Source organism: Panthera pardus, unplaced genomic scaffold, assembly GCF_024362965.1.
Source record: "Panthera pardus isolate Hobbes unplaced genomic scaffold, ASM2436296v1 HiC_scaffold_15, whole genome shotgun sequence".
Classification (NCBI taxonomy): Eukaryota; Metazoa; Chordata; class Mammalia; order Carnivora; family Felidae; genus Panthera; species Panthera pardus.
This window is the reverse complement of record NW_026526710.1, coordinates 19,923,162-19,946,759: the sequence shown is the minus strand read 5'-3', so window position 1 is coordinate 19,946,759 and position 23,598 is coordinate 19,923,162. Positions and strand designations below refer to the sequence as shown.

Below are 23,598 nucleotides of genomic sequence, written 5' to 3'. Positions count from 1 at the left end.
TGTGTGGCGTGTGTCTCCCATCTCTCTCCGCAACCCTTGGTAATCACCCATTTTATCAAAGCCCGCGCGGGGCTACAGGCTTAGAGCCTTCAGCGGGCAGGTGTCTGTCTGATACTTGGCCTTCTTAAAAAGTACATTTACACGATTGCTTTCTATCTATGGCATATGATGCTGATTCGCCGCTTCCCGTGGTGCAATAAAGCTTCATTTACAAATCAATGCCTCTGAGCGCAAAATAGGAAGTCTGTTTAAATCAAAATATTAAGTAAATAACAAGACAGGTGTCGAGCAGAGAAGGCAAGAAATGAGCAGCGTGCACGAAGGAGCAGAGTTGGAAAGCACAGATTTGTTAAGAGCTCAGCAGTCAGAGGGCCTGGGTTCAAATTTTTGGCTGTGTGACCTTGGGCAAGTCATTTTTCCCTCTCTGAGCCTCAGTTTCCTCACCTGTCAAATGGGAATAATTATGCTCCCAGCCACTTAGAGTAGTCCAAAAGAGATATGAAGAGAACGTGTGTCATGAACTTTTGCCTGTTGTGTTTATTACGAGTATACGTAATTATCAAGACAGAGGAAGTCACATGCCGGCAATGATGGGGGACCCCAAAGCTCACATTTATGCACAGACCCAGGAGACAATTTGGCTTTAGGAACTTTTATTTGCACGGGAAAGATGGGCAAACCGGGTCTGGGGGAGGGGTGGGGCAAGGGAGAAGAGCAGAGTGTGGATGGCTTCACTTGGAGGGCTCGGCGGCGAGGACCGGGAAGCAGCCCTCACGATGCCACTGCCTGTCACGCAGGCGACGCACGGCCTGCATCTGCGGCTGGAAGGCCCCCCACTCGTTCCAGTGCCGGAATTCGCCTGGCTCCAGGAGGTACTGGTACCCGCGGTAGCCGGGATATTGATAGCCGACCCAGCTGGAAGGGAAGTAAGGAGCACAGGGTGGAGACGGTCAGCCTCACTGCCTGGCACCCAGATCCCTGCCGGGACCAGCTCCCCCCATCCCTGCAATCTGTTCTCCATCCCTCATGGGCTTTGGTCACAGGAAGCGGGCGCGGCTCCTCTGTCCTGGCTTTGCCCCTTCTTGGGGCTTCCTATTGGCTTTGGCCAGTAACTCCACCTCTCTAAAAGACCTCAGTTTCCCCTTCTGGAAAGTTATTAGGGGGCCACGTGGAAAAATGTACCTAAAGTACTTCGTGTGCTTGGGTGGCAGGGAGATCAGTGCACATCCCACCGATGGTGGTGACGTGGGGCTCACACAACAGAATCGAAAGGATGAGACTAGGTTTTGGGGACTGGTTAGCAATGAGGCACAGAAGAAAGAGGAGCCTCCTTTCAAATAGTGGTTTCCTAGGTATGTAAGTGAATTTACATGTAGTGGTTGCGAACGCACAGTCTGATATCAGCAATACTTTCGTTCAGATCCCAGCACCGCTACCTGTTAGCTGTGGGATTCACAGCTAACCAAGCAATTGCCAGGTTTGTTCACACTGACATGTAATTCATCAGAGTATGAGTCCACTCTCCAGGGGAATAATGCTCTGTGGGTGCAATCCCAGGCCCCAGCACCAGGGAGGGGCCGTGTGGCCTTCCTACGCACCCGATGTTATATTCTAGAAGGGGGACCGCCTTTGAGCTCCGAGCTTAAGGCAGAAGCCACGGGCCTGGCAGGAGAGATGCTTACGTTCCACTGGAGACCCTCACGCTGCCCACGCGGTCACAGAAGCCATAGACCCAGAGACTGGGCACATCGTCCTCCTGGATCTCCATGGTGTTGCCCTTGAAGTTGGCACCTTCAAACAGGCAGATCTTGTGCTCCTGGGAGTCCTAGGGAAGGAGAGACTGGGTCAGGCATGTGAAGTGTGAACGGGGCGAAGAGAAGTAACATAGAGGGGCCCCCTGGGTGTGGACAGAGAGACAGCTGAGTCTGCTCGGGCTGCCATGGGCCTTGCCTGGGGCTGCCACTGTCCGGCCTGGGAGGGCCCTCCTCAGCTGTGAAAAGAAGCTATAACGGCCTGTGTTTCATGGCACTGTCATGCGGGCTACACGTAGTAATTCACACAGCACTCTCCACACCGCGCCTAGCATACGATTCAGTGCTTACCAAACCCTGTATCCGTCACGGTTATCGTTACAGCCGGGGATGCAGAGGCTCAGAGAGGTCAAGACTCTTGATCGGCGTCACCCAGCCAGCGAGAGGCAGAGGCTCTCAGAGACGCAATTCATTCCTCCCAACCCAGCCTGCGCCCTTCTCCCCTCCGTCCCGCCACACCAGCTCTTTTGTAGTTCCTGGGCTCCCAGTTCATCCTTGCTTCAGGGAATTCGGCACCCCCTTTGCAGCGGAAAAGCCCGTCAGGCCTCTTGTGGCTGACTGGGTCCTCAGCCTCCAAGGAGCTGGCTTCCTCGACCACCCCTGGCCGGCTGCCACCGCCCACAGCAGAGCCCCACTAACCTCTCCTGCTCTCCTAGCCCGGGGTGCGTGCCACGTGCTTTGTGATTATAGACTGATTTCTGTGACTGGGTTTTCAGTAGCGGCCTCTTGTGAGGGCAGGGGCCTGGCCTGTCCCGTGAAGAGCTGTGCACCCGGAGCCTGCAACGGAGCCTGGCAGACAGAGGTCAACCGATAGTGGTTGAATGCATGATGGTAAGTGGGAGGTAGGTCAGGTTGGACACCCATCTAATGTCCCAGGAGTGTGGGCTGGGAAGGAGCCAGGGAACCGGGCGGGGAGGGAGCGGGAGCTGCCCAAGGAAGAGACCATGGTGGCCCACACGAGGACAGTGGCCGAGATAGAGAGGGGAGAGGGGTCTGGTATTCTCAGCCCCGGCAACACCTCCTACCTGGTGGACATGAGAAAGATACCAGTGCCCGTGACCCGGCCACAGAGATTCGGATGCAATGGATCTGGGGTGGGGTGCAGGCACTGGGATTTGTCCCCCCTAGTAATAGACTATATAGTTAAGCAAATACGTCCAACCTATTAGAATTTCGACATGCAAACAGTGTAGCAATAGTAATGAGATCGTGATATTCTTATTTTTATTTTTGTACTACGTGGTCAAACCCTGGTTTGTGTATGTTACACTGAAGCACACCTCCATTCAGACTAGTCAAGAGTTAAGCACTCAACAGCCACATGTGGCTACTCCTTAAGGTATTGGGCAGCAAAGCTCTAGAGGCTACGAGAAACGCCCTGGCCGGTCAACCCTCCAAACAAGCTTTGTTGACATAGATTGCCTTTTAAGGACCGTTCATTGAGAGATACATCTATGAATTCTTACCAGGGGCCCATTACAGCCTGATAAGTCAGCTCCCAATTCTGAGAAATATGTTGGGGCAATGCCAAAACAGCTGGGATCACGGAGAGTCATAGAAGTTCTTCGGGAAAACTCCCATCATGGAGGCAGAAGCTGGTTACCCTTGGAGATCAACACTGGTGACGGAACACACGGCTGGTTCCAGCATCGCAACCAACACTACTCTGGAAAAACTGCCTTTCTTGGGGATCGCACCAGCGATCTTGGCTTTGAGTCTTCCTTAAGTGATACTATTTAGCTCAGCTAAATAGTATAAAGGAGCTACTTCAGTATGTTGTCCTATCATCGTGAAGTTCAAGGTGTCCTTCTACGACATCCCTCTTCTCAGCTACCACACAGGCTTGAACCTGCCCCTTGGAGGTTTTGAACAGGCACTGGGATTGTCAGAACTTCTTAGGAGGGTCTAACGTGGAGTCAGGGATGAGAAACAGTCCACAAAGAGAAGCAAGGGAGACACTGAAGTCTCTCGTTCCAACAACTAAGGTAGTGAGTCTCCTCTCTAAAGTGGCAGGGAAGGAAAAACCATATTTCGTATGTCTCATTGGTCCAGGGCTCCTAGCGGGGGCTGGGCACACCAGGAACACCTTATAAATCGATGAGCGTCAGGGCCCAGTGCCCTTGGTCATCGTCCCTCCCTGCCTGCCTTTCCTCCTTCTTTCCCTTGCTCGTCCCCCATTGTCTTGTTTGCAATCAGACCTGACCTTTGCTCCTGCCTCCCCACTGACCCCCCCCAGGACGGGCTCAGGAGCCACTCACCATCTTGACAGGCCGGAAGGACATGAGCCTGTCGCTGCGGTAGCTGCTCGACCACGTGTCCCAGCGTGGGTACTCGCCCTTCTCCAGGACGAACATCTCCCCCCGGAAGTTGGACTGCTCAAAGGCGACCCAGCTGGATGTGGGAGGGATGGACAGAATGACGAGGGCCGGGAGGGGCAAAGGCAAGAAGGAGAGAGACCGTTAGCAGAAGCTCTTGGGTTTGAGCCTAGGCTATGTCACTTACAGGCTGTGTGACCATGGGCAAGTGGCTTTACCTCTCTGAGCCTTGGTTTCTTCCTCTACCATGCCTATTTTCTGGAGGCTGGTGGAGGATTCAATGAGACAGTGTGTGTCATTATGTGAGCGAAATGTTTCCCCAGTTGTGGGATTCACACACAACTTAAGCACTACAAGACCCTGGAGTAAAATAAGACATAAGAAGACATTTCCCTTGAAACCTGATTACAGCTAGGGGAAAGTCTCTGTTGGGTGCTGACGAACCTTTGACACTCACTAGTCTCTCTCTCTCTCTCTCTCTCTCTCTCTCTCTCTCTCTCTCTCTCTCTCTCTCTCTGTGATAAGGAAAGAACAGCCATCCACCCAGAGCCTTGAGCAAGCAAACGGTGTAACAGCCCTTCTTTACGTCCATCGTGTTGACTCTTCACCTTTTACTTACAGCGAGTGATACTAGCTTTCCATGTGTGAAACGGATGTCAAGGTTCTTTAGACAGATATTTAATTGTGTTCGAAAGGGTCGTTTGAAATGAAATATACTAAACAAATCAAAGTCTTGGTAGCACAGGGGCAAGGGGCACGCTGATACAGGGGCCCAGATCACACGCTGGATGAGGACTGGTCTGGAATATGGAAGACACCCAGTAATTGGTATGGGGGCAGTGGTAGGAGCATCGCCTTCTCAGACCCCTCTGACAATTCAGTGTGACAGTGCATTGGAAGATGTTCAGTCCTCTCCAAGAAAGGATTACAAGCCCGAAGTCACACAGGGCTTTTATTGGCTTTGCCAGTGTCTCCTGATTAAGGATGGGAAGTCCGCTTGTGTTGAAGGGATCCCCTGGTTCTGGGGGAGGTTGATGAAAAAGTTGAGGCTAAGGGACCCATTTCATAGATGGGAAAGTTGAGGCTAAGGGATCCCTTGGTCTTTGCTCTGTATGTGTTCAGGGAGTCTCAGGGAATAAGAGGGGACACTGACATCGGTATCACCTCTCTGGGATCTTCCTCAGAAGGAGACAGGGAGGCATGTAGGGGATGGGCTACCACCATGGACTGAAACACTATGAGCCCCTGGAGCCTCAGGTCCTTGTCTGGGGAATGAGCCAATGCCCCCTGGAGTGACAGAATTAAAGATGCAGTTATGGTCCTAGAATGGAGGGGAATCTGCCTCAGCCTGCTTGATCTAGAGGAGATGAGAAAAGGGTGGATGGATGGATGGATGGATGGATGGATGGATGGATGGATGGTTGAATGGATGGATAGGTGGCTGGATAGGTAAGTAGATGGATACAAGGGTAGATGGCTGGGTGGATAGATAGATGTATTGATGGATGGATGGATGGATAGAGGGAGCAGATGGCTGAATAAGTGGAAAATGGATGGATGGATGGATGGATGGATGGATGGATGGATGGATGGGCTGATCTACAGATGGATGGATAAATGGATAGATAGATGGATGATGAATGGATGGTTGGGTGGATGGGGAGGGAGCCTTGGAAGATGGTGCCATGTAGTAATTAAGAGCATAGACTCTGGAAACTGACCTAAGTTCTAATCCCAATTTATCATTTATCTGCTGCGTGACTTCAGGCAAATCACTCAAACTCATTAAGCCCCAGTAGAGGAGAGGAGAGATCGCATCTACCTGTGAGGGTCGAAAAACGAATGCATGGACCAAGTCCAGCCCAGAGAAATCTCCACAAATACTATCTTTTATGATTAAAGAAAGAACAAAGCTGCAGGAGGTCTGAGCTGATGGAAAGATTCTGATGTAACTTGCCACCCTGCCCGCCTGTACCTCAGGCGTTGGACCTCAGGGATTCTCTGAGATCAGGAAAGACTTTGTGCCCGCAAACTCTCCCTGTCACCGCTCTGGGAGTCATAATACCCAGTGAGGACCCTTTATAAGAATGAGGACTCGTATATATTTGTTTCAATCTTTTCTCATCTCCTGTGGCTCACTGGAGCCTTACGAGAAAGGAGAGAAGTAGGGCAGGGATATTAAGTTACAGATATGGAAACTGAGGCTCAGAGGGGCCCAGTCACCGTCTAAGGTCCCGGCATGGTGTCAGGTGTCAGGGTGAAGGCTCCTAGGTTTCAGGCAGGCATGCCCCTCTCTCCCCACCCCTGTGCTGAGGGCACACCCCTCCTCTCCTTCCCCCGCCCGCCTCACCCTCTACCACCGCCTTTCCCACCGCCCTGCCGGTCCTGACACAGACTCAGGACGCTGGACCACAGCCCCTCTCCTCTCCCCGTCGGGCACAGCCGAAGACCAGCTGCATCCTTGTTGGAGGAGAAATACTCTGGGTTTGAGTCACTGTCACCAAAAAAAGCCCGAAAACCCAAATTGGCCACATCCGTAGCTTCTGTTCCCAGCTGGGCTTTGGGTCTGAGGGTGGGGCTGAGGCCGTGTTGACCACACCAGGGGTGGGGGTGGGGCAGGAGGTAGAAGTGCACCTCCTTCGCTGAATTTCGCTACACTCACAGGGCAATGGGGAGGGGAAGCAGTCGTCACTGTCACCCGCTATGTTTGGGCAGGCACGAAGTGCCAGGCTGCCTTAGCTCTTTTAGGCTTCAGCATAATTCGATGGAGGGGAGTGGGGACCATTACTCTCTCCATTTCAGAGATGAGAAAACTGAGGTTCGGAGACGGTACAGGTGAATGGGGGAGGTGGGACTTCAACTCAGGCCTGACTGACCTCAAAGCCCATCTCTGCCCTTTTGTACTGCAGTCCCACGATGCTGGGTATACAGGCTGACCCCACCCCTTGGGGGATGGGGGGCTGGTGGGACAAGAGGCAAAGCAGCCACGTGGGTCCTGTCCTGCACTCTGACCTCAGCAGGGCTTGGAGCCGGTACAGCCACTGCATCCACCAGGCTTTCCATGGGGGTCACTAAGGCCCAGAGAGGCCCGGAGAGCCAGGGGCAGGCAGTGGAGTAAGTGATGAAAACACTGGATGAAACTGACCTGAGTTGAAACCAGGAGCTGCCATTTACCGCTGCTTGACTTTGGCCAAGGGACCTAACCCCTCTGAGCCTCTGAGAAAAGCGCCTGCCTTGGGGCGCCTGGGTGCTCAGTCGGTTAAGCGTCCGACTTTGGCTCAGGTCATGCATGATCTCTCGGTTCCTGAGTCTGAGCCCCCCGCGTCGGGCTCCGTGCTGACAGCTCCGAGCCCGGAGCCTGCCTCGGATTCTGTGTCTCCCTCTCTCTCTGCCCCTTGCCCGCTCATGCTCTGTCTCTCTCTCTCTCTGTCAAAAATAAATAAACATTAAAAAAAAAAAAAAAAAAAGAACAGCCCATGCCTCATGTAGCAATCATCTAGGTAAAGCCCTCAGTCGGTGTCCAGCACCTAGTGTGTGCTCAGTGGATGCTGACTGTTTCTCATAAGGCTGCCTGAGGCCCAGGAGGGAGGCAGTGGGAGAAGCAGGGTTCGTTCCTTCTATAGAGAAAAAGCGTTTCTCCCCCAGAATCGTGACTTACTGTGAGTGTGACCTTACACTAATCAAATCATCTCTCTGAACCTCAGTTTCTTCGTCTGTAGAATGGGAAGGGGGATAATACCGCCCCCTCGCGTTTGAAACAAGGACTGGAAATATTACACGGGTCTCCACTAACATGGAGCAGGTGCCCAGGAAATGGCAGCTACTGTGTTTCATTATTATTATTCTACTGTGGCCCTGGGAGTGCCCTCCCCCCCGCCAACACTCACGGTCCCGAGGTGACAATGAGGCTGCGCACTCGGTCGAAGCCACGGTCTCCCAGGTTCAAGCACTCCCCAGAGAATTCCACACGCCGGCCCTGGAAGTTCTCCTGCTCAAAGACCACCAGCTGCAGGAGGGAACCCCCATCCCCGGGGCGGGGGGGGCGGAAAAGGGTACGGAGTGAGGGGGGAGGTACACCCCCCAGGTCAAAACTTCATTAAGTATCTATATAAGTAAGAGCAGACCCACACGGATCATAGGAGAGTGGGCCACGAGCCAAATTCTGTGCAACTATCCTGTCCTCCCTTCCTTACACTTCTGGACTGAGCATCTCTGCACCATCTTTAGGAATTGATGCCTCTTCCTTCCCGCCTCGGTGCTGTTCCTTCTGCCTGGAATGCCCTCTGCAATATACGTCCCCATCCTGGAGCTCATCCATGGTCCCTGTCCTGCTCTAGGCTCAGATGTCACCTCCTCCAGGAAGCCTTCCCTTATACACTTGCCCCATGCGGGCTTGGTTGAGTGACCCTGCACTGTGCTTAACCCATTATCAGCACAACCAACACGGTCCCTGCTGCTTTGCTTCCTGGCTTCTCTCTGCGCACCCCCTCCCCTTTATTCAACCTCCAAAGACCAAAGTCTCCTCCAGGGCAGGGTGTGGGGTTGATCTTGTTGTGCACCCGCAGCCTCAGCCTCAGCGCCTGTCATGGAGCTAACGCTCAGAAAGCACTTGCCAGTTCACCTGCCTCAGCGTAGGGGCCTCTGTGCTGAACTTGGGCTAATCCCTCCCTTCACTGGGCCTCCAGCATTTTGTTGTCCTGAGCTGGGAAAACCTCGTCGTTCACTTGACCTGAGGCAAGTGTCCTCCTTCTCTGAGCCTCAGTTTCCCCAGCTACACAAGGAGGAGGTGCACACACCCTTGACCCAGCACGTGCACGCCTCCACTTGCCCTCCCCAGAGGAACTCTGGCACGTGGGCCTCAGGAGACATGGACAAGAACGACCCGGCCACACTTTTCGCCAGAGAAAAGCCAGCAGCCACCCAAATATGGTCTTCAGGAGTGACGGTCCCACTGTGACACATCAGCAGCCCAAATGAGTGACCCATAGAAACACACAGCAATGTGGCTGACTATTCTGGATCTCGTGGGAGTGGGTGGAAAGAAAAGGGAAAAACCCAAATGATTGCATACAGCATCATTCTAGAAGTTAACACCACGTAAAATACAAACACAGGAATTTCTTTTAATGGCATAATGCATAAAAATGCAGGGAGGCAGGGGCACCTGGGTGGCTCAGTCAGTTAGGAGTCTGACTTCGGCTCAGGTCATGATGTCACAGCTCGTGAGTTCGAGCCCCGCATCGGGTTCTGTGCTGACAGCTCAGAGCCTGGAGCCTGCTCTGGATTCTGTGTCTCCCTCTCTCTGTCCCTCCCCCCTTCACACCCTGTCTCTCTCTCCTCTCAAAGATGAATAAAAACGTTAAAAAAATAATATCAAAAAGAACGAACTGCATGACAAAAGCTAGCCACATGCGGACCACATGAGAGAGCACGTAGTGAACCCAGTTCTGTGCACCCCAGTTTGAAACCTAAACCCACCCCAACCGGAGAGGCTAGATGTTGAGCTCTACGGAAGCCCTTTCAGACCTCAGTGCCTTGAAGAATTTTCCGGAGGGGCTGAGGCCACCTGCAGCTCCTAGAGTACCTCCCAGGGGGCGGGTGGTTCCTGCTGCTAAGCCAGCCCACCTCTGCCCCCCCTTCCTTTCTCAAAACTCCGAGGGGGGGGGGAGGGGAGAGGAGGGAGGGGGAGGGAAAGAGGAGGGGAGAGGGGAGGAGGGAGAGGAAATGCAGGGGTGGAGCCCAGCCACTGCTCCCTGGAGTGCTTACCTTGTAGTTGCCCAGAGGCAGGTCCCCCGCTTTTGTCGTTGGCACGGATGCGGGGGCCAGGGCGGGGCCGGGGCTGGGGGCCGGTCCTGCCGCTGGGGCCCCTTTCCCCTTCCCATCAGGCCCTGTGTTCGCTGCCGCTGTAGCTGAGGCCTTCACAGCCTGAGACATGGTCCCCACCTGCAAACCTCTGCAAAGGAACCTTTGGCCTGGGTCACTCAGGGATGGCGCCCTTAAGCTGTGTCCCAGCCTCGCATTCCCCTCCCCCCCAACTGGCCCCAAGATGTTCGCAGCCCTCTCTGAACTCATTTGTGCGCTCTCTCTCTCTCATTCTAAGTCCCCTGCCTGGGGACCGCTTTTTCTTGGTGTGCCTTCCCCCAGGCCTCCTGCCACCTGCCGCCCCCCCGCCCCCCACCACCTGGCACGCCGCTCATCAGGCTTCTCTGCTGGTTCCATTCAGTTCGCCTCCCCAGATTCATAACAAGATGTCCCATCTGGGGGTCCTTGGGGTACCCCGCGCACGTCACCAGCATTTGTGATCCTGAATGCTGAGCCAGTGCGGTGGGTTCAGTGTGGGCCATGGCATCCCCTCTGAGCTCAGAGAGGGGAGTGACCCGCCCCAGCACACACGGCTGCTAAGAGGTAGGGCTCAAATCTCACCTCAAGCAGATGGACCCAGCCGCAGGGTTATTACCTGCTCTGCTCTTTCCTTATTCTGATGAGCCCACCCCACCGTCCCCAGCGGCATCGGCCGGCCGTAGATTCTCAACCAACACCTGTTCCGGGAATGAATGCCTGCGGATTCTTGACCTCTTCCCGGGTTGACCTGCTGCCTCTGGCATTGGCCGCCAAGGGTGTGTGGGTGCAGACACGGCCCGGGACTGGGGCATAATGGAGGGAGCCGAGAGAGTGGGTCAAGTGTACGTAGGGGCTTCTGAGACGAAGCCCTCTCCGGCTGCGTAGGCGCTGGCTGGAGAGGGCTTTGGTCAATGCCTGTGGCTCCTCAGTGCTTTGGGGTCACGGGCGCCTTTGAGTGTTTGAAGAACGCCCTGTGATTGCCCCCCTTTCATTTTGGAGACAATTTCTGGGGATCTGAGGACCCCCTGCCAGTACAGATTAAGGCCCTCCGGTCCCTGGCTGGTTCCTGAAGGCTTTGGGTAAGAAAGAGCTAATTGGGACAAGTAGACCCTCCCCTCTACTTCCCCCAGGAGGGTTGTCGTTTCTCTGCCGTGCTCTGCCCACTCTGGGCAGGCCAGACATCTGGGCCACATCTGTGACTTCCAGGCTCTTGCTTACATCCCTCACAACCCCCATGTCACTCTGGGAATCAACATTCCCCTGAGCTGGCAGTCAGGGTCCTTCCTTCCTGGAGATGTTCCTGTTCTCTCTCTCTCTCTCTCCCTCCCTCTCCCTCTCCCTCTCCCTCTCCCTCTCCCTCTCCCTCTCCCTCTCCCTCTCCCTCTCCCTCTCCCTCTCCCTCTCCCTCTCTCCCTTTCCCTCTCCCTCTCCCTCTCCCTCTCCCTCTCCCTCTCCCTCTCCCTCTCCCTCTCTCTCTCTCCCTTTCCCTCTCCCTCTCCCTCTCCCTCTCCCTCTCCCTCTCCCTCTCCCTCTCCCTCTCCCTCTCTCTCTCCCTCTCCCTCTCCCTCTCTCTCACTCCCTCTCTCTCTCTCCTTCTCTCTGTCCTTCTCTGTTTATTTTTATCTCCTCTCTCTCTCACTCTGCCTTTCTCTCTCTTCTGCTACAGCTCTCTTTGCCTCCCTCTGTCTCTCCCCTCCTCTCCTCTCCTCTCTTCTCCTCTCCTCTCCTCTCCCCTCCCCTCCCCTTGGGCTCTCGGCAGCTGCCGGGTCCCCTCTTACCTGGGGACCTGCTACTTCCTGCTAAAGGACAGTCAGGCAGACGGGCGGACTGGTGCAGTGGGTGACTGGGGGCCGACCCCCCATTTTATAGTCTGGCAGACACCAGGGCCCATGCCCTGTGACACAAAGCTGGAGCTGGCTCAGCAGGCTCTGGGCTGGGGGCGGCCCCTGGGGCCCCGACCTCGCCTAGGTTACTGTGGAGAGCAGCAGTTTCCATTGTGAGCCCAGCTCGCACAGCAGAAACCCTGGCCAGCTGCCACTTTGCCTCGCCCCCGTGCCTGGCCCCTACCGGGAGGCCTTTCTCCAAAAACCCAGCTGTGCTAGGCCCATGGGGTCTCCGCTGGCTGCCAGTCCTGGAACAGGGAAAAGAGGAGTCCCGGGAGGGGGGGGGTGGTGGGATACTTGGGTGACAGGGGGCATAGCAGGTGCGAAAATGCTTTGTAAAGGCAGATGTGGGTGTGATCCCAAGAGCCCCGCCTACTGAGTGTTTGCAGTGTCCTAAGCGCACCGCCAAAAGCACGACTCCTGCCATCTTGGTCAAGCCCCAGGGCAGCCCATCTTATCTGGTACTTTCAATGCCCATTTCACAGATGAGCCCAGCTCTCTGAAAGAGAGGTCGGAGGCAGGAACCGGCCCAAACCGGCTGCCCCGGGGGCCTGTCTGCTTCATTCTCCTGACATCTGATCTCGGCTCTGGCCTGACTTTCTGCCCTCAGTATAGACGTCAGGCTGTGCTCAGGCCTGTTGAAGGTTCAAAGCCTGAGTCCTGTTCCTCTATCCACATTGAGCCCAGATTCTTCCTCCACTCTTCCGTGACCTGCCTGTAGAAGTCCCCCCACTGCCCCCCCTGCCCTAAGCTGACCCCGGGGACAGAGCTGGTGGCCAGGAACATGACTGCCATCTGGAAGCTTCCTTGGGGAAGCCCCGAACCCCACTCCCTTCTTGTCCTCTGCTGGACCCCAGCACTGGCACAGAGGCACCCCCAGTCAATTTGGGGGGGACTAAATGGTCCCACCAATGGCTCATGATGCAAGCTGGGGCACAGGGGGAAATGGGGGAACCAGGGTGAGGGAGAGAACCAGGGTGACTGGCTGGGAGACGTGGAGAGGCACAGAGAGAGACGGAGACAGAAATGCAGAGCAGCAGTGGGGGAGACGGACGGTGCAGGGGAAGAGACAGAAGGCAAAAGAGAGCAAGAAAAACTCAGAAAAACGGAACAGACACCAGAAGTCACATCTTCCAATTCCTTCCTTTTGCAAACGGGGAGACTGAGGCCCAGCCGGAACGGGTGACTTCCCCAAGGTCACGGAGGGTGAACACATGTACTGCTGGGGGGGGGGGGACTGCTGAGCTGGGTCAGCCTGCAGCCTGGCCCCCTGGCCCCAGGTAGTGGTGACAGCATGGGTTCCTGCCCCCTGTGTGGGGGGTCCAGGGACCCAGGCCCCACGGAACTCAGCTCCGCCTGGAAATCACGCTGGCCTGGGGCCAGCTCTGCCGGCTGCCCCTCCACCCCCCCACCCAACGTCCCCTCACTTCCCGGCCTCTCTCTCAGCCTTTCATCCTCGGCCAAGGCCTAGGAGGGGGGGCAGGAACCACAAGATGGGGCAGCCACTGAAACAGGGGCCAAGATGCCTGCGGCTGGGGCGGGGGGCGGGGGGAACCACCCACAGGTCTGGGCTTCAAGGCCAGGCTGTCTGGGAGAGTTCCATGCTCCCTCGTGGCAATGGGCCCCCTGCCAAAGAGTGGGGGTAGAGGTAGGGGATGGCCCCCCATGCTGGGTGGCTACACCCTGAGCCTTTTCACTGACTTGGGTCCCGCAAGCCTCACTATGAGGGGCTGTCTCTGGGATGCATCCTGTTTACAGATGAGGAAACCAAGGCAAATCCTTTTCTCTGTTCTCAGCCTGGGAGCTCATCCATGAAATGGAATTGGGAGTTACTTCTTTTTAATTCTTCAACCCAGGCTCTTGAAAGCAATGTACTCCTGCTTTTCCATGAAGAATTCTTCATATATATATATATATATATATATATATTCATGTATATAGTGATATATATATATATATATGTGTGTGTGTGTGTGTGTGTGTGTGTGTGTCAAAGTTTATTTATTTATTTTGAGACAGAGCGCATGAGCAGGGGAGGAGCAGAGAGAGAGGAAGGGAGAAAGAATCCCAAGCAGGTTCTGCCTTGTCAGGGCAGAGCCTGACTTGGGGCTTGAACTTACGAACCTTGATATCGTGCATGACCTGAGCTGAAATCAAGAGTTGGGCGTCTAACCCACTGAGCCGCCCAGGCGCCCCCCCCCCCCCATGAAGAATTATTTAATAGGAAGTCATTTTTGCACCTTTATTGAGCTGTAATTGGCACATAACTTTGTGTAAGTATAAGGTGCACAGTGTATTGATTTGATGCACGGGCGTGTGTTGCTGCTTTGTTTTGTTTTGTTTGTGCTTGAGAACAGGTAGGATCTACTCTCTTAGCAACGTCCAAGTACGTGATGGAATATCATTAGGTACAATCACCATGCTAGGTCCCCAGACTTCTTAATCTTACAAGGGGGGTTGCCCCCTTTGAACAACATCTCCCTGTGTCCCCCACCGGCCAAGCCCTGGAACACCACTTTACTCTCTGTTTCTATGAGGGTTTTTTTTGGCAGATCTCATGTTATATAAGTGGTATCATACGGTATTTGTCTTTCTCTGTCTATTGCAAATGGCAGAACTTTCTTCTTGCTCATGGCTAAGTCATACCCATGTTTATATGCCACATCTTGATCCGTTCATCCGTTGGTGGACACTTGGGTTTCCCCCACGTGTTGGCTGTTGTGAATAACACTGCAATAAACACGGGGGTACGGGTATCTTCATAGTAATCACCTTTATAATTAGCAATGATGATGACAGTGAGGAGGTGCATAACGCTTTCTGTGTTTCAGTTCAGGAGTGGCAAGTGTTGTTCGTGGGTAATCACACTTATCTGCACATTACCCCTATCTCTTAGGCTGAGCCCAATTTATTCTTCATACCCATTTTGTACACGGGGAAACTGAGGCTCAGAGAGATTAAGCCACACGCTCAAGTTTTCCAGCCCGTAAAGGGAGGTGCGGACCCAGGCTGCTTGGTCGCAGAGGTTGCGTCCCTGGCCTTTTATCTTTCGTGATAGCCCTTCATCAGAGTCACGCATTTGACAAGGCTGCCTCTAACCAGCCCTGGAGGGAGCTAATGTTGCCATTTTGTAGGCCATGAACTTGAGATCAGACATCCTCCGGGTCACCCAGATGTTAAGAGGCAGGGCTGGATTTCACCCAGAGCCATCTGGTTTCCAGCCACACTCGTTCTCCGCTGTCAGTGGCCCCTCTTGGGTCAGCCCTCAGAGGGTGGGAGTGTGGGGACGGGTTACCCAAAGCAAATCTTACCCCCTCCCCCCCCCCCCCCGGATATCTGACAGGTTTATTTGCACAGCAGCGTTCACACCCACCATCTCCTTTATTCTGCCTACGGAACCATCTGGACTCCTCTTTGAACTCTGTGGGTCCTGGAGATCTTGGCCCCTGCCTGCCTTCGTGCCGGGCTCCCTCTTTCAGGGTCCTGGAACTCCAGCTCAATTGGGCTACTGGCTCTTCCTCGCACATATGCTCCCAAGTTCCCACCTCTACACTTTTGCTTAGAAAAAGCATTCCCTGAAGCTCACTTTGTATACATCCTCCTCACCCTTCAGAGTCTCGCGCCTGCCTTCAGAGTCTTGCTAAATGCCACCTCTGACATGAAGCCTTCCCTGATTACCCCTACTGGAAGAGGAGGGGGTGGGGGAGGAGGAAATGTACAGACATTTGATGAACGTTTTCCCTGTGGTAGGCATGTTACATAACCTCACAACAACCCCGTGATATAGTTTATTCTTGTCCCGTTTTATAGGCAGAAATGGAGGCGAAATGACCCGCCCCAGGTCACACGGCTAGGAAGGGTGAGGGTTTTGGGCTCCTTGTCCAGTGCTCATTCTCCTGCTCCAATCAGGAGTCTCATGGAGCTGATTAAGGTAGAACTTCCCCTTCTTCTCTTCTTCATGGCTGATCCCTGAGGGAGGCCACCTGACCCTCTCCCTTCCAGCTACAGCCAACGCTGCTGACACCTCTCAGTTGGGACTTCAGCCAGGACTGGCTTTTGTTTCGGTGGCTCACATGCTGAGTCCGAGCTTTGTCTCCCAGGGGCCCTCTCCCCTCCCTGCCTATAAGAGCCTGACCTCGGCTGGTCCCCGCATGTTCTGGCATATTCTCTGGGTCCGTCTTGGTAAGTCCCAGGCTTGGAGAAAGGGTGGGATCCACGTTCCGAGCGAGCACTGTGGGAGGTGGGGAGGCCAGGTCTCCCATCCTGGGGATGTCACTGTGCCATGCTGAAGGTCATCCTCACCTTAACCAAGGTCAGGCCCCAGACATCACGGCCAATACTTACTACCTTCATTTAAAAGCAGAATTATTCCTACAGTCCCGTTGCCTCAGTGGCCACCGTGAGAGTCGCCTCTTTGGGTCAGGTGTCCTCTTGCGGGGAGGGGGCTCTCTCAAACTTAGCACACTGGCATTTGCTGGAGTGATGCATCCCACTGGCAGCCGCGGAGAATTTCCCATAGTGAGCGGATAAATTAATACCGAGCAGGGCTCAGAGGCAATGGGACCCGGAACGGTGAGTTGTGAGATGGTGTGTAGAATGGAAGTAAGGGAGATGATGTTAGTCACAGATGGGAAGAGGAGAGGGCCCTGTCGCATCTGGACGCCATCTGGCTCCCGACCCTGCCCAAACGGGACTTTAGCATCCAGAGGGACAGCGGAGGGGCGGGCCAGAAGCTTATCATGTTCTTCTCTTGCCCAGGAAGCTGGCAACATGACCCTGCAGTGCACCAAAACCACAGGACATTGGAAGGTAGGCAGACCCACGGGGTGCTGTCTGAGGAGTGGGGGTGGGGCCGCAGAGATGGGCGACCCCCTCGGTCCTCCTCCCCTGAATCCCCACCTCACGCTGGGGGCATGTTATGAGAGCCCATTTTGTAGAGCATGCTATCAAGGCCCAAAGAGGGGAACGGGCTGGCCCAAGGTTACACACAGGGGTCTCGATTCGCACTTGGGTCTTCTGGCCCCCAGATTTAACCGTTACACAGTGGCAAACAGGTGACTGCACACAGTCTCTGGGCACGGTTTCTTCGGCCTCCTCTGTGTTAAAATGCGTTTGTTTCCAAATTTATCATCAGCCTTTAAAAACCTAGAGGGTCCACAGAAGAGTCCAGATACAGTGATGGTCTTGAGACACTGGAAAATCTGGCCGGCATCTCCAGGTGGCAAAAAACAGGTGGCACTGAGCTGAGACCACCCCTTGGCGGGGTCTGTGCTTTCCAGGGTGCGGCCCTCGCCCTCTTCACCCACCTGGCTCCCGGAGACATCTGAGTTTGCGATCCCTGCCCCGCCCCCGCCCCCCGCCCCCTAGTCCTGGGGTGAGGTCCTAATCCCTCACCCCCCACCGGACTCTGATTGAGGCTGGTCTTCACCTTTTCCCTCTGTCATAGATCGTGGTGTGGGATGAAGAGGGCTTCCAGGGCCGGAGGCATGAGTTTACCGCAGAGTGCCCCAGTGTGCTGGAGCTTGGCTTTGAGACTGTGCGATCTTTGAAAGTGCTGAGCGGAGCGTGAGTCTGGGCTGGGGGTGGGGGGGGGGGAGGGCGCGGATCTGAGTTGGGATGGGGGCGGACAGGAAGGGATCTAGAAAGGAATGTTCTAGGTCCTAACTTCCCAGACTCTAACGGTACCGGTGTGCCTTCCTTGGGTTTGAAGTGCTGGGGAGTGGTATAAGGTTAAGCAGGTTGTGCACTGCCCAAATGCAGAAGGCAACGTTCATTCAGAGCCTGCCCACTGGATGAGGCAGCCCTGTAGGGGCAGATTTTTCGAACCAAGTGTTGGGTCTGAAATGTCCCTCTTTTGTGTAAATTGAAAGCCACATATGGCCATTGGGAACTTATTTGGAGCCAGTGTGACTAAAGGACTGAAAAAATTTTTTTAACATTTATTCATTTTTGAGAGACAGGGTGCGACGGGGGAGGGGCAGAGAGAGAGGGAGACACAGAATCTGATGCAGGCTCCGGGCTCTGAGCTGTCAGCACAGAGCCTGACGCGGAGCTCAAACTCATGGACCGTGAGATCGTGACCTGAGCTGAAGTCAGACACTTAACCGACTGAGCCACCCAGGTGTCCCCAAAACCAAAATTTTAATTTAACTTAATAGAAGTGTGAATTTAATTAGCTACTTGGGGCTAGTGGCTACGAGAGTAGATGGAAGTTTCTAAAAGTTTGGGAAGTAGCTTGAAAGGAGAACAAGGTTCTAAGTGATTCGGAGTCACTTTAGACTATGCCCATGAGTGCCACGGAGGTTATCTGGGGTATTTATGCACCTCACACCCGGGGAAACACTCTTCTAGCTTCTGCTTTGTACAGATGGGGAACTGAGGGTCAGATGGGAGCAGCGACCTGTCCAGGGCTGTGTCCAGCAAACTGCTAGGCTTTGCCGGGGGGGAGACAATAACCTCAGGTTCATTACTTACATGCGACAGCTTGTTTCTTATGCAGACAGAGAAAGCAAGGGCATCATGGTGGCAGCCGCGTCTCAGGTCCCACAGGATGATGCCAGAAGGGGCCGGGTGACAGCAAGTGTGGTGGGCGCCCCGCTGTTGGGGAGCCGCTCCACGCTTCGGCTGGGGCTCGCTGCTAGACCCTGCAGGGTGGAGGGCGGTGGACAGTCCCATGTCTCAAGGGACCCCGAGAGTAATCGTCTCATGGAAGCCTTCTCAAGAAAGGGAGGTGGGTGGGAATGGTCCTTGGCCGCTCCTCACAAGACTGCCTGTCTCCCCGCGTTCCTGGAGGATCACAAGGAATCCCACCAAGGCTTAGGTCAGCCTGTGACCAAGCCGTGTCTCCACGGCCCAGAGGACTGCATGCAAGATGGCCAGGCACCGGCACAGAGCAGTTCCCCCACCCGAGGGACACACAGCAAGGCAGTGGACTACAGGGTCTGGACTAGGTTTCTTCACCTGAGCACAGTGGATGTCCGGAGCCAGATACTTGTGTTATATGGGGGCTGACCTCTGCGTTCGGGATGTGTCGCAGCATGTCCAGCCTCTCCCTGCAGACACCCTCTCCTCCCTCCTCCCAGCGTGACAACTAAAAATGCCTCTAGACGTTGTTCGATGCTCCTAAATGATAACCACTGATCTTGCATTGGGACGAATGGTCTCTTACCTCCTGCTCTCTCTACCCTCTGCCTGCAGGTGGGTAGGCTACGAGCACGCTGGCTTCCAAGGGCAGCAGTACGTGCTGGAGCGGGGCGAGTACCCGTCCTGGGATGCCTGGAGCGGCAACACTGCCTACCCAGCCGACAGGCTCACCTCCTTCCGACCGGTGACCTGCGCTGTGAGTCCCGCCACCACCTCGTCCCAGTGGGGACTTGGGAACAGAATATGCCAGAGTTCACATCCTCTTGTCACTTAAAAAATTTTTTTTTAACGTTTATTTATTTTTGAGAGAGAGAGAGAGAGAGAGAGAGAGAGCGCATAAGTGGGAGAGGGGCAGAGAGAGAGGGAGACACTGAATCCGAAGCAGGCTCCAGGCTCCGAGCTGTCAGCACAGAACCCAACACGGGGCTCAAACTCACTGACTGTGAGATCATGACCTGAGCCAAAATTGGACGCTTAACCCACTGAGCCACCCAGGCACCCCCATCTTCCTGTCACTTACGTGTGACAAGGCTTCCCTCCCTTCTCTGAGCCTCAGTTTCTTCATCTGGAAGTGGGGCCACTTCGTGGGGAAGAAGAATGGGTAACATCTGGACAGAGACAGGTGCAAATGTTGTGCCCTTGGCAACTTTGGTTAAGATTTGAGCCCCTGCGTGTTTGGTGCCCCTCTTTTCATGACTCGGGGATACTGGCAGATAAGATGGTGAGGAAGGTTCTATTTCTTGCTCCTGATTCCTTACCAGTGTTCCTGATTGTATGCTTTAGCTACTGTTTATGGAGTCGGGGGTGGAGGTGGGCACTGTTATCCCCATCTTACAGACCAAACAGCCGAAGCTCAAAAAGGTGTATTGTTTTTCTCCAAAGGCAGCTTTTATTAATTTAAAAATCATTGATCGTCCAGAGTTCAGGAAAACACCTGATATGGCAGAGTAAGAAAAGTCTCTCATCTCCACACCTCTGAGACAGAAGCCCGGTCGTAAAGGTGCTGGAGACTTCCTTTGGTCTTGTTTGTTACCCACAGATTCTGCCTGTCCCAATCGATACTGACATCTGTGTCTGTATCTATACACCTATATCGTCTATATCTCTGTATCTAGGCCCACTCGTAACTTTGTTATAAAGATGGAAACACAACGAATGACAGGCTTGGAAGCCAGCTTTTCTCCCTGGGCAAATACATCACAGTCATCCTCCTGGGTGATGAAATCTCTTTGACAGCATCGCTGTTCATGGCTCCCTAGTGTCTCAGGGTGTGAGTAAACTCATTTGCTCATGTATTTATTCCACAATGGCCCAGGCGCTGTGCCGATATAGGGACCCATGGTGGACTGTGACAGATGCTATCCCTGATTTCACACAGTTTACAGCTTCCGATTTCATTTTGCCCTCCAAACGAACCTGACAAGGAAAGGTGATTAGCTTCATTTTAGGGGTATGGCAAAAGGGGAGAAACGTTGTGTGACATGTCCAAGCTGGTACATGGAGAGTCAGGATTTGAACCCAGATCTCAACAGTCCTCTTCTTACCTCCGTCTACCACCGGATCCCCTAGTGGGATATTCAGGTTGATCCTTCTTTTTCTCTTTTCTTTTCTTTTCCTTTCCTTTCCTTCCCTTCCCTTTCCTTTCCTTTCCTTCCTCTATCTCTTTCTTTCGTTTTTTTCTTTCTTTCCTTTCCTTCCTCCATCTCTTTCTTTCTTTCATTCTTTCTTTCCTTTCCTTTCCTTCCTCCCTCCATTTCTTTCTCTTTCTTTCTTTCTTTTCTTTTCCTTTCCTCCCTCCCTCCCTTTCTTTCTTTCTTTCTTTCTTTCTTTCTTTCTTTCTTTTCCTTTCCTCCCTCCATCTCTTCCTTCCTTTCTTTCTTTCTTTCTTTCTTTCTTTCTTTCTTTCTTTCTCTTTCCTTCTTTCCGTTCCTTTCCTTCCTTTCTTTTTCTTTGTGTACATTTCTGGAAAGGCAAATGCTATACCCTTGTAAGGTTTCTGGTGCTTGCTGCCTTACTGCCCTTCCAAAAGGTTTGCAAGGAAGGCTGATGGGGGTGGGGATCAAGGGCAGGGGCTTAGCAGGGGCTCCTTGGTTCTCAGCTGGGTGTCTGGTGGCCTGACAGTTTCCCTTGCCTACAGAACCATCGTGACTCGAGGCTGACCATCTTCGAGCAAGAGAACTTTCTGGGCAGGAAAGGCGAGCTGAGTGATGACTACCCCTCCCTCCAGGCCATGGGCTGGGATGGCAATGAAGTGGGCTCCTTCCATGTCCACTCGGGGGCGTAAGTGAATCCAAGGCTCTGCCTGGCGGGGAAGGAGAGGCTGCTGGGTGGGACAGGGACACCTCTTGTGAAAACTGTGTGCTGGGGACTTTGGGGCTCTGACGCTCACAATCCGGAGGAGGACACTCAGGCACAGGGAGGTATCAGGCGGAATTTGTGGGGTTGCAAGTGGTAGATTCCCGTATCAACCTGACATTATTCCCAAAGGATATTTATTGACCCTTGTAACTAGCTTCAGGCATGGCTGGATCCAGGTGCTACAGCAGGGCTCTCTCTTTCCTGTTCTGTCTGTCTCACTGGGGCTATAATCTCAGGCAAGCTCTCCCCATGCAAAGACAACAGTGAAGCTTCTTACCCCAGCCCGCCCCAGGAAGGGCGCCTCTTTCTCAGTGATTCCACCCAACGTTCTCAGAAAGGCTCTCATTGGGCTGATTTGGGTCATGTGCTCGACTCTGAACCAATCGTCATGCTGCAGGAAGTGGGTGGTCTAACTGGCTAGGAAGGGTCACATGCTCTTCACCAAATGAGCATTTTCCCACGTTGACTGGGAGGTAGCATAGGGTGGCAGAGGTCTCTCCCCAGAAAGGAGAGAAGGGATGTCCAGCCATAAAGAAAAAGGTGTGGCTCAAGCACCGTGTTCCACGTCAGCAGCAGCTGGGTGACCAAATCTAGCCCAGGACGGACTGACCCTTCCCACCCTTTCCCGCAGGGGCTGGCAGGTGAGGCCTGACATGTGAGGTCTTCACTTGGGGAGGACGATACCGCCCCCTTCTAGGCGCCCTTTGGCTCTTGGCAGGGGTGAAGGTGGGAGGGCTTTTGTTTGTTTGGTTTTGGTTTTTGGTTTTAAGTTTTCTCAGGAAGCGTCAGAGGATCTTGTTGTGAGTGGGATGAACCTCTTGTGGTTCTTGGGTCCACTTCTCTCTTGCCAAAGAAGAAAGAGAAGCTCAGAAAGTGAGACACCAAGTCTTGACTGGTCCTGAACAATGTAGGGGTCGATGAATTGAAACAACATAGCCCGTTTCCTTGGAAGGGCTTCTGGCTAAGGAAGGAGGGAAAGGAATAGGATTCCCTCCTTTTCTCCTTCCTTCCTTCCTTCCTTCCTTCCTTCCTTCCTTCCTTCCTTCCCTCCCTTCCTCCCTCCCTCCCTCCATAGTTATTAGCCCCTCCTCTGTGCTGGGCATTGCACTAGGAATCAGAAATCCCAATGAACGAGGCACACACACCCCTACACCTAGGAGCTCACCTGCTGGTGGAGGAGGCTGACATTTTACAAATAATCTGATAATTGTCTAATTATACAAGAACTACCCAGGACCCATAACGGACTGTGGCCTGATTTGGAAAGCAAGTCCTCAGAACAAGCTGAGACCCAGAGGATAAATACAACTTGGCGGGGGGCCAGGCAAAGAATGGCTGGAATGGTGTTCTTGGCAGAGGGAACAGCATGATCAAAGGCCCAGTAGTGGGGGGAGCAGGGCACATTCCGGGCACTGAAGGGAGGCCAGGATGGCTGAAATGTGTCTGTAGCGAGTCCCTTCGTCCCCCGTGTGCTCACCTCGCTGATGCCTCTCTAGGGTAACCGTCTGCCTCTTCCCTTTCCCAGCTGGGTTTGCTCCCAGTTTCCCGGCTACCGAGGCTTTCAGTATGTGCTGGAGTGTGATCACCACTCTGGCGACTACAAGCATTTCCGAGAGTGGGGCTCGCACGCCCAGACCTTCCTGGTGCAAAGCGTCCGCAGGATCCAGCAGTGAGCAGGGGGGGACCGGCGCTGAGGAGCCAACGCGTGCTTGTCTCGACGGAGGAGCTGTGGCGGTCTTTCCGTGCCCTCTCCTCTGCCTCCCCCTGTGCCCCGTGTGAGCCCAGCACCCATGTGAGCCAGTTCATGCACAGTCAGCACGAAAAACAAAAAGTAATAAAAAAGAAGGTCTAGTGTTAGCTTGTGCTTTCCGACGTTATTAATCCTTTCAAAGAACCGGTCTTTTGCTTGGTTGGTGCCCTTGATCATTTGCCTGCGTCTTCCTTCATTCAGCTTTACTCTTCTCTTCAGTATTTCCTTGCTTCTATTTACTTTGGGTTTACTTTATTCTCCACATCTGTAGCTTCTTCTTTTTTTTTTTTAAATGTCTATTTATTTTTGAGAGAGACACAGAGTGTGAGCAGGGGAAGGGCAGAAACAGAGAGGATGACACAGAAGCCAAAGCAGGCTCCAGGCTCTGAGCTGTCAACGCAGAGCCCAACGCGGGGCTTGAACTCGGGAACAGCGAGATCATGACCTTAGCCGAAGTCAGACGCTCAGCTGACGGAGCCACCCAGGTGGCCCCACAT

The 23,598-nt window shown here is 53.8% G+C and overlaps 2 protein-coding genes across 5 annotated transcripts; one reads left to right on the top strand and one right to left on the bottom strand.

Annotated features, from left to right (window-relative positions):
- Positions 1 to 636: 636 nt before the first annotated feature.
- On the bottom strand, positions 637 to 11,874 carry CRYBB1 (crystallin beta B1). 3 transcript variants are annotated; one of them, XM_019426511.2, is made up of 6 exons: positions 11,746 to 11,874; positions 9,893 to 10,091; positions 8,014 to 8,132; positions 4,070 to 4,202; positions 1,683 to 1,825; positions 637 to 915 (listed from the first exon to the last, which is right to left on the bottom strand). In XM_019426511.2, exons 2-6 carry the CDS (start codon positions 10,058 to 10,060, stop codon positions 732 to 734), a joined length of 747 nt encoding a protein of 248 aa, XP_019282056.1. In that variant the 5' UTR covers positions 10,061 to 10,091; positions 11,746 to 11,874; the 3' UTR covers positions 637 to 731. The 3 variants fall into 3 exon arrangements, with proteins under 3 accessions (XP_019282056.1, XP_019282058.1, XP_019282057.1); XM_019426513.2 differs by having other exon boundaries at positions 9,893 to 10,079; positions 11,746 to 11,856; XM_019426512.2 differs by having other exon boundaries at positions 9,893 to 10,098; positions 11,746 to 11,842.
- Positions 11,875 to 15,974: 4,100 nt separating this feature from the next.
- On the top strand, positions 15,975 to 23,208 carry CRYBA4 (crystallin beta A4). Of its 2 annotated transcripts, none has more exons than XM_019426515.2 (6): positions 15,975 to 16,032; positions 16,609 to 16,659; positions 17,297 to 17,415; positions 19,048 to 19,189; positions 21,131 to 21,273; positions 22,877 to 23,208. In XM_019426515.2, exons 2-6 carry the CDS (start codon positions 16,621 to 16,623, stop codon positions 23,022 to 23,024), a joined length of 591 nt encoding a protein of 196 aa, XP_019282060.1. In that variant the 5' UTR covers positions 15,975 to 16,032; positions 16,609 to 16,620; the 3' UTR covers positions 23,025 to 23,208. The 2 variants fall into 2 exon arrangements, with proteins under 2 accessions (XP_019282060.1, XP_019282059.1); XM_019426514.2 differs by having other exon boundaries at positions 16,001 to 16,032; positions 16,613 to 16,659.
- The last annotated feature ends 390 nt before the right edge of the window (positions 23,209 to 23,598 follow it).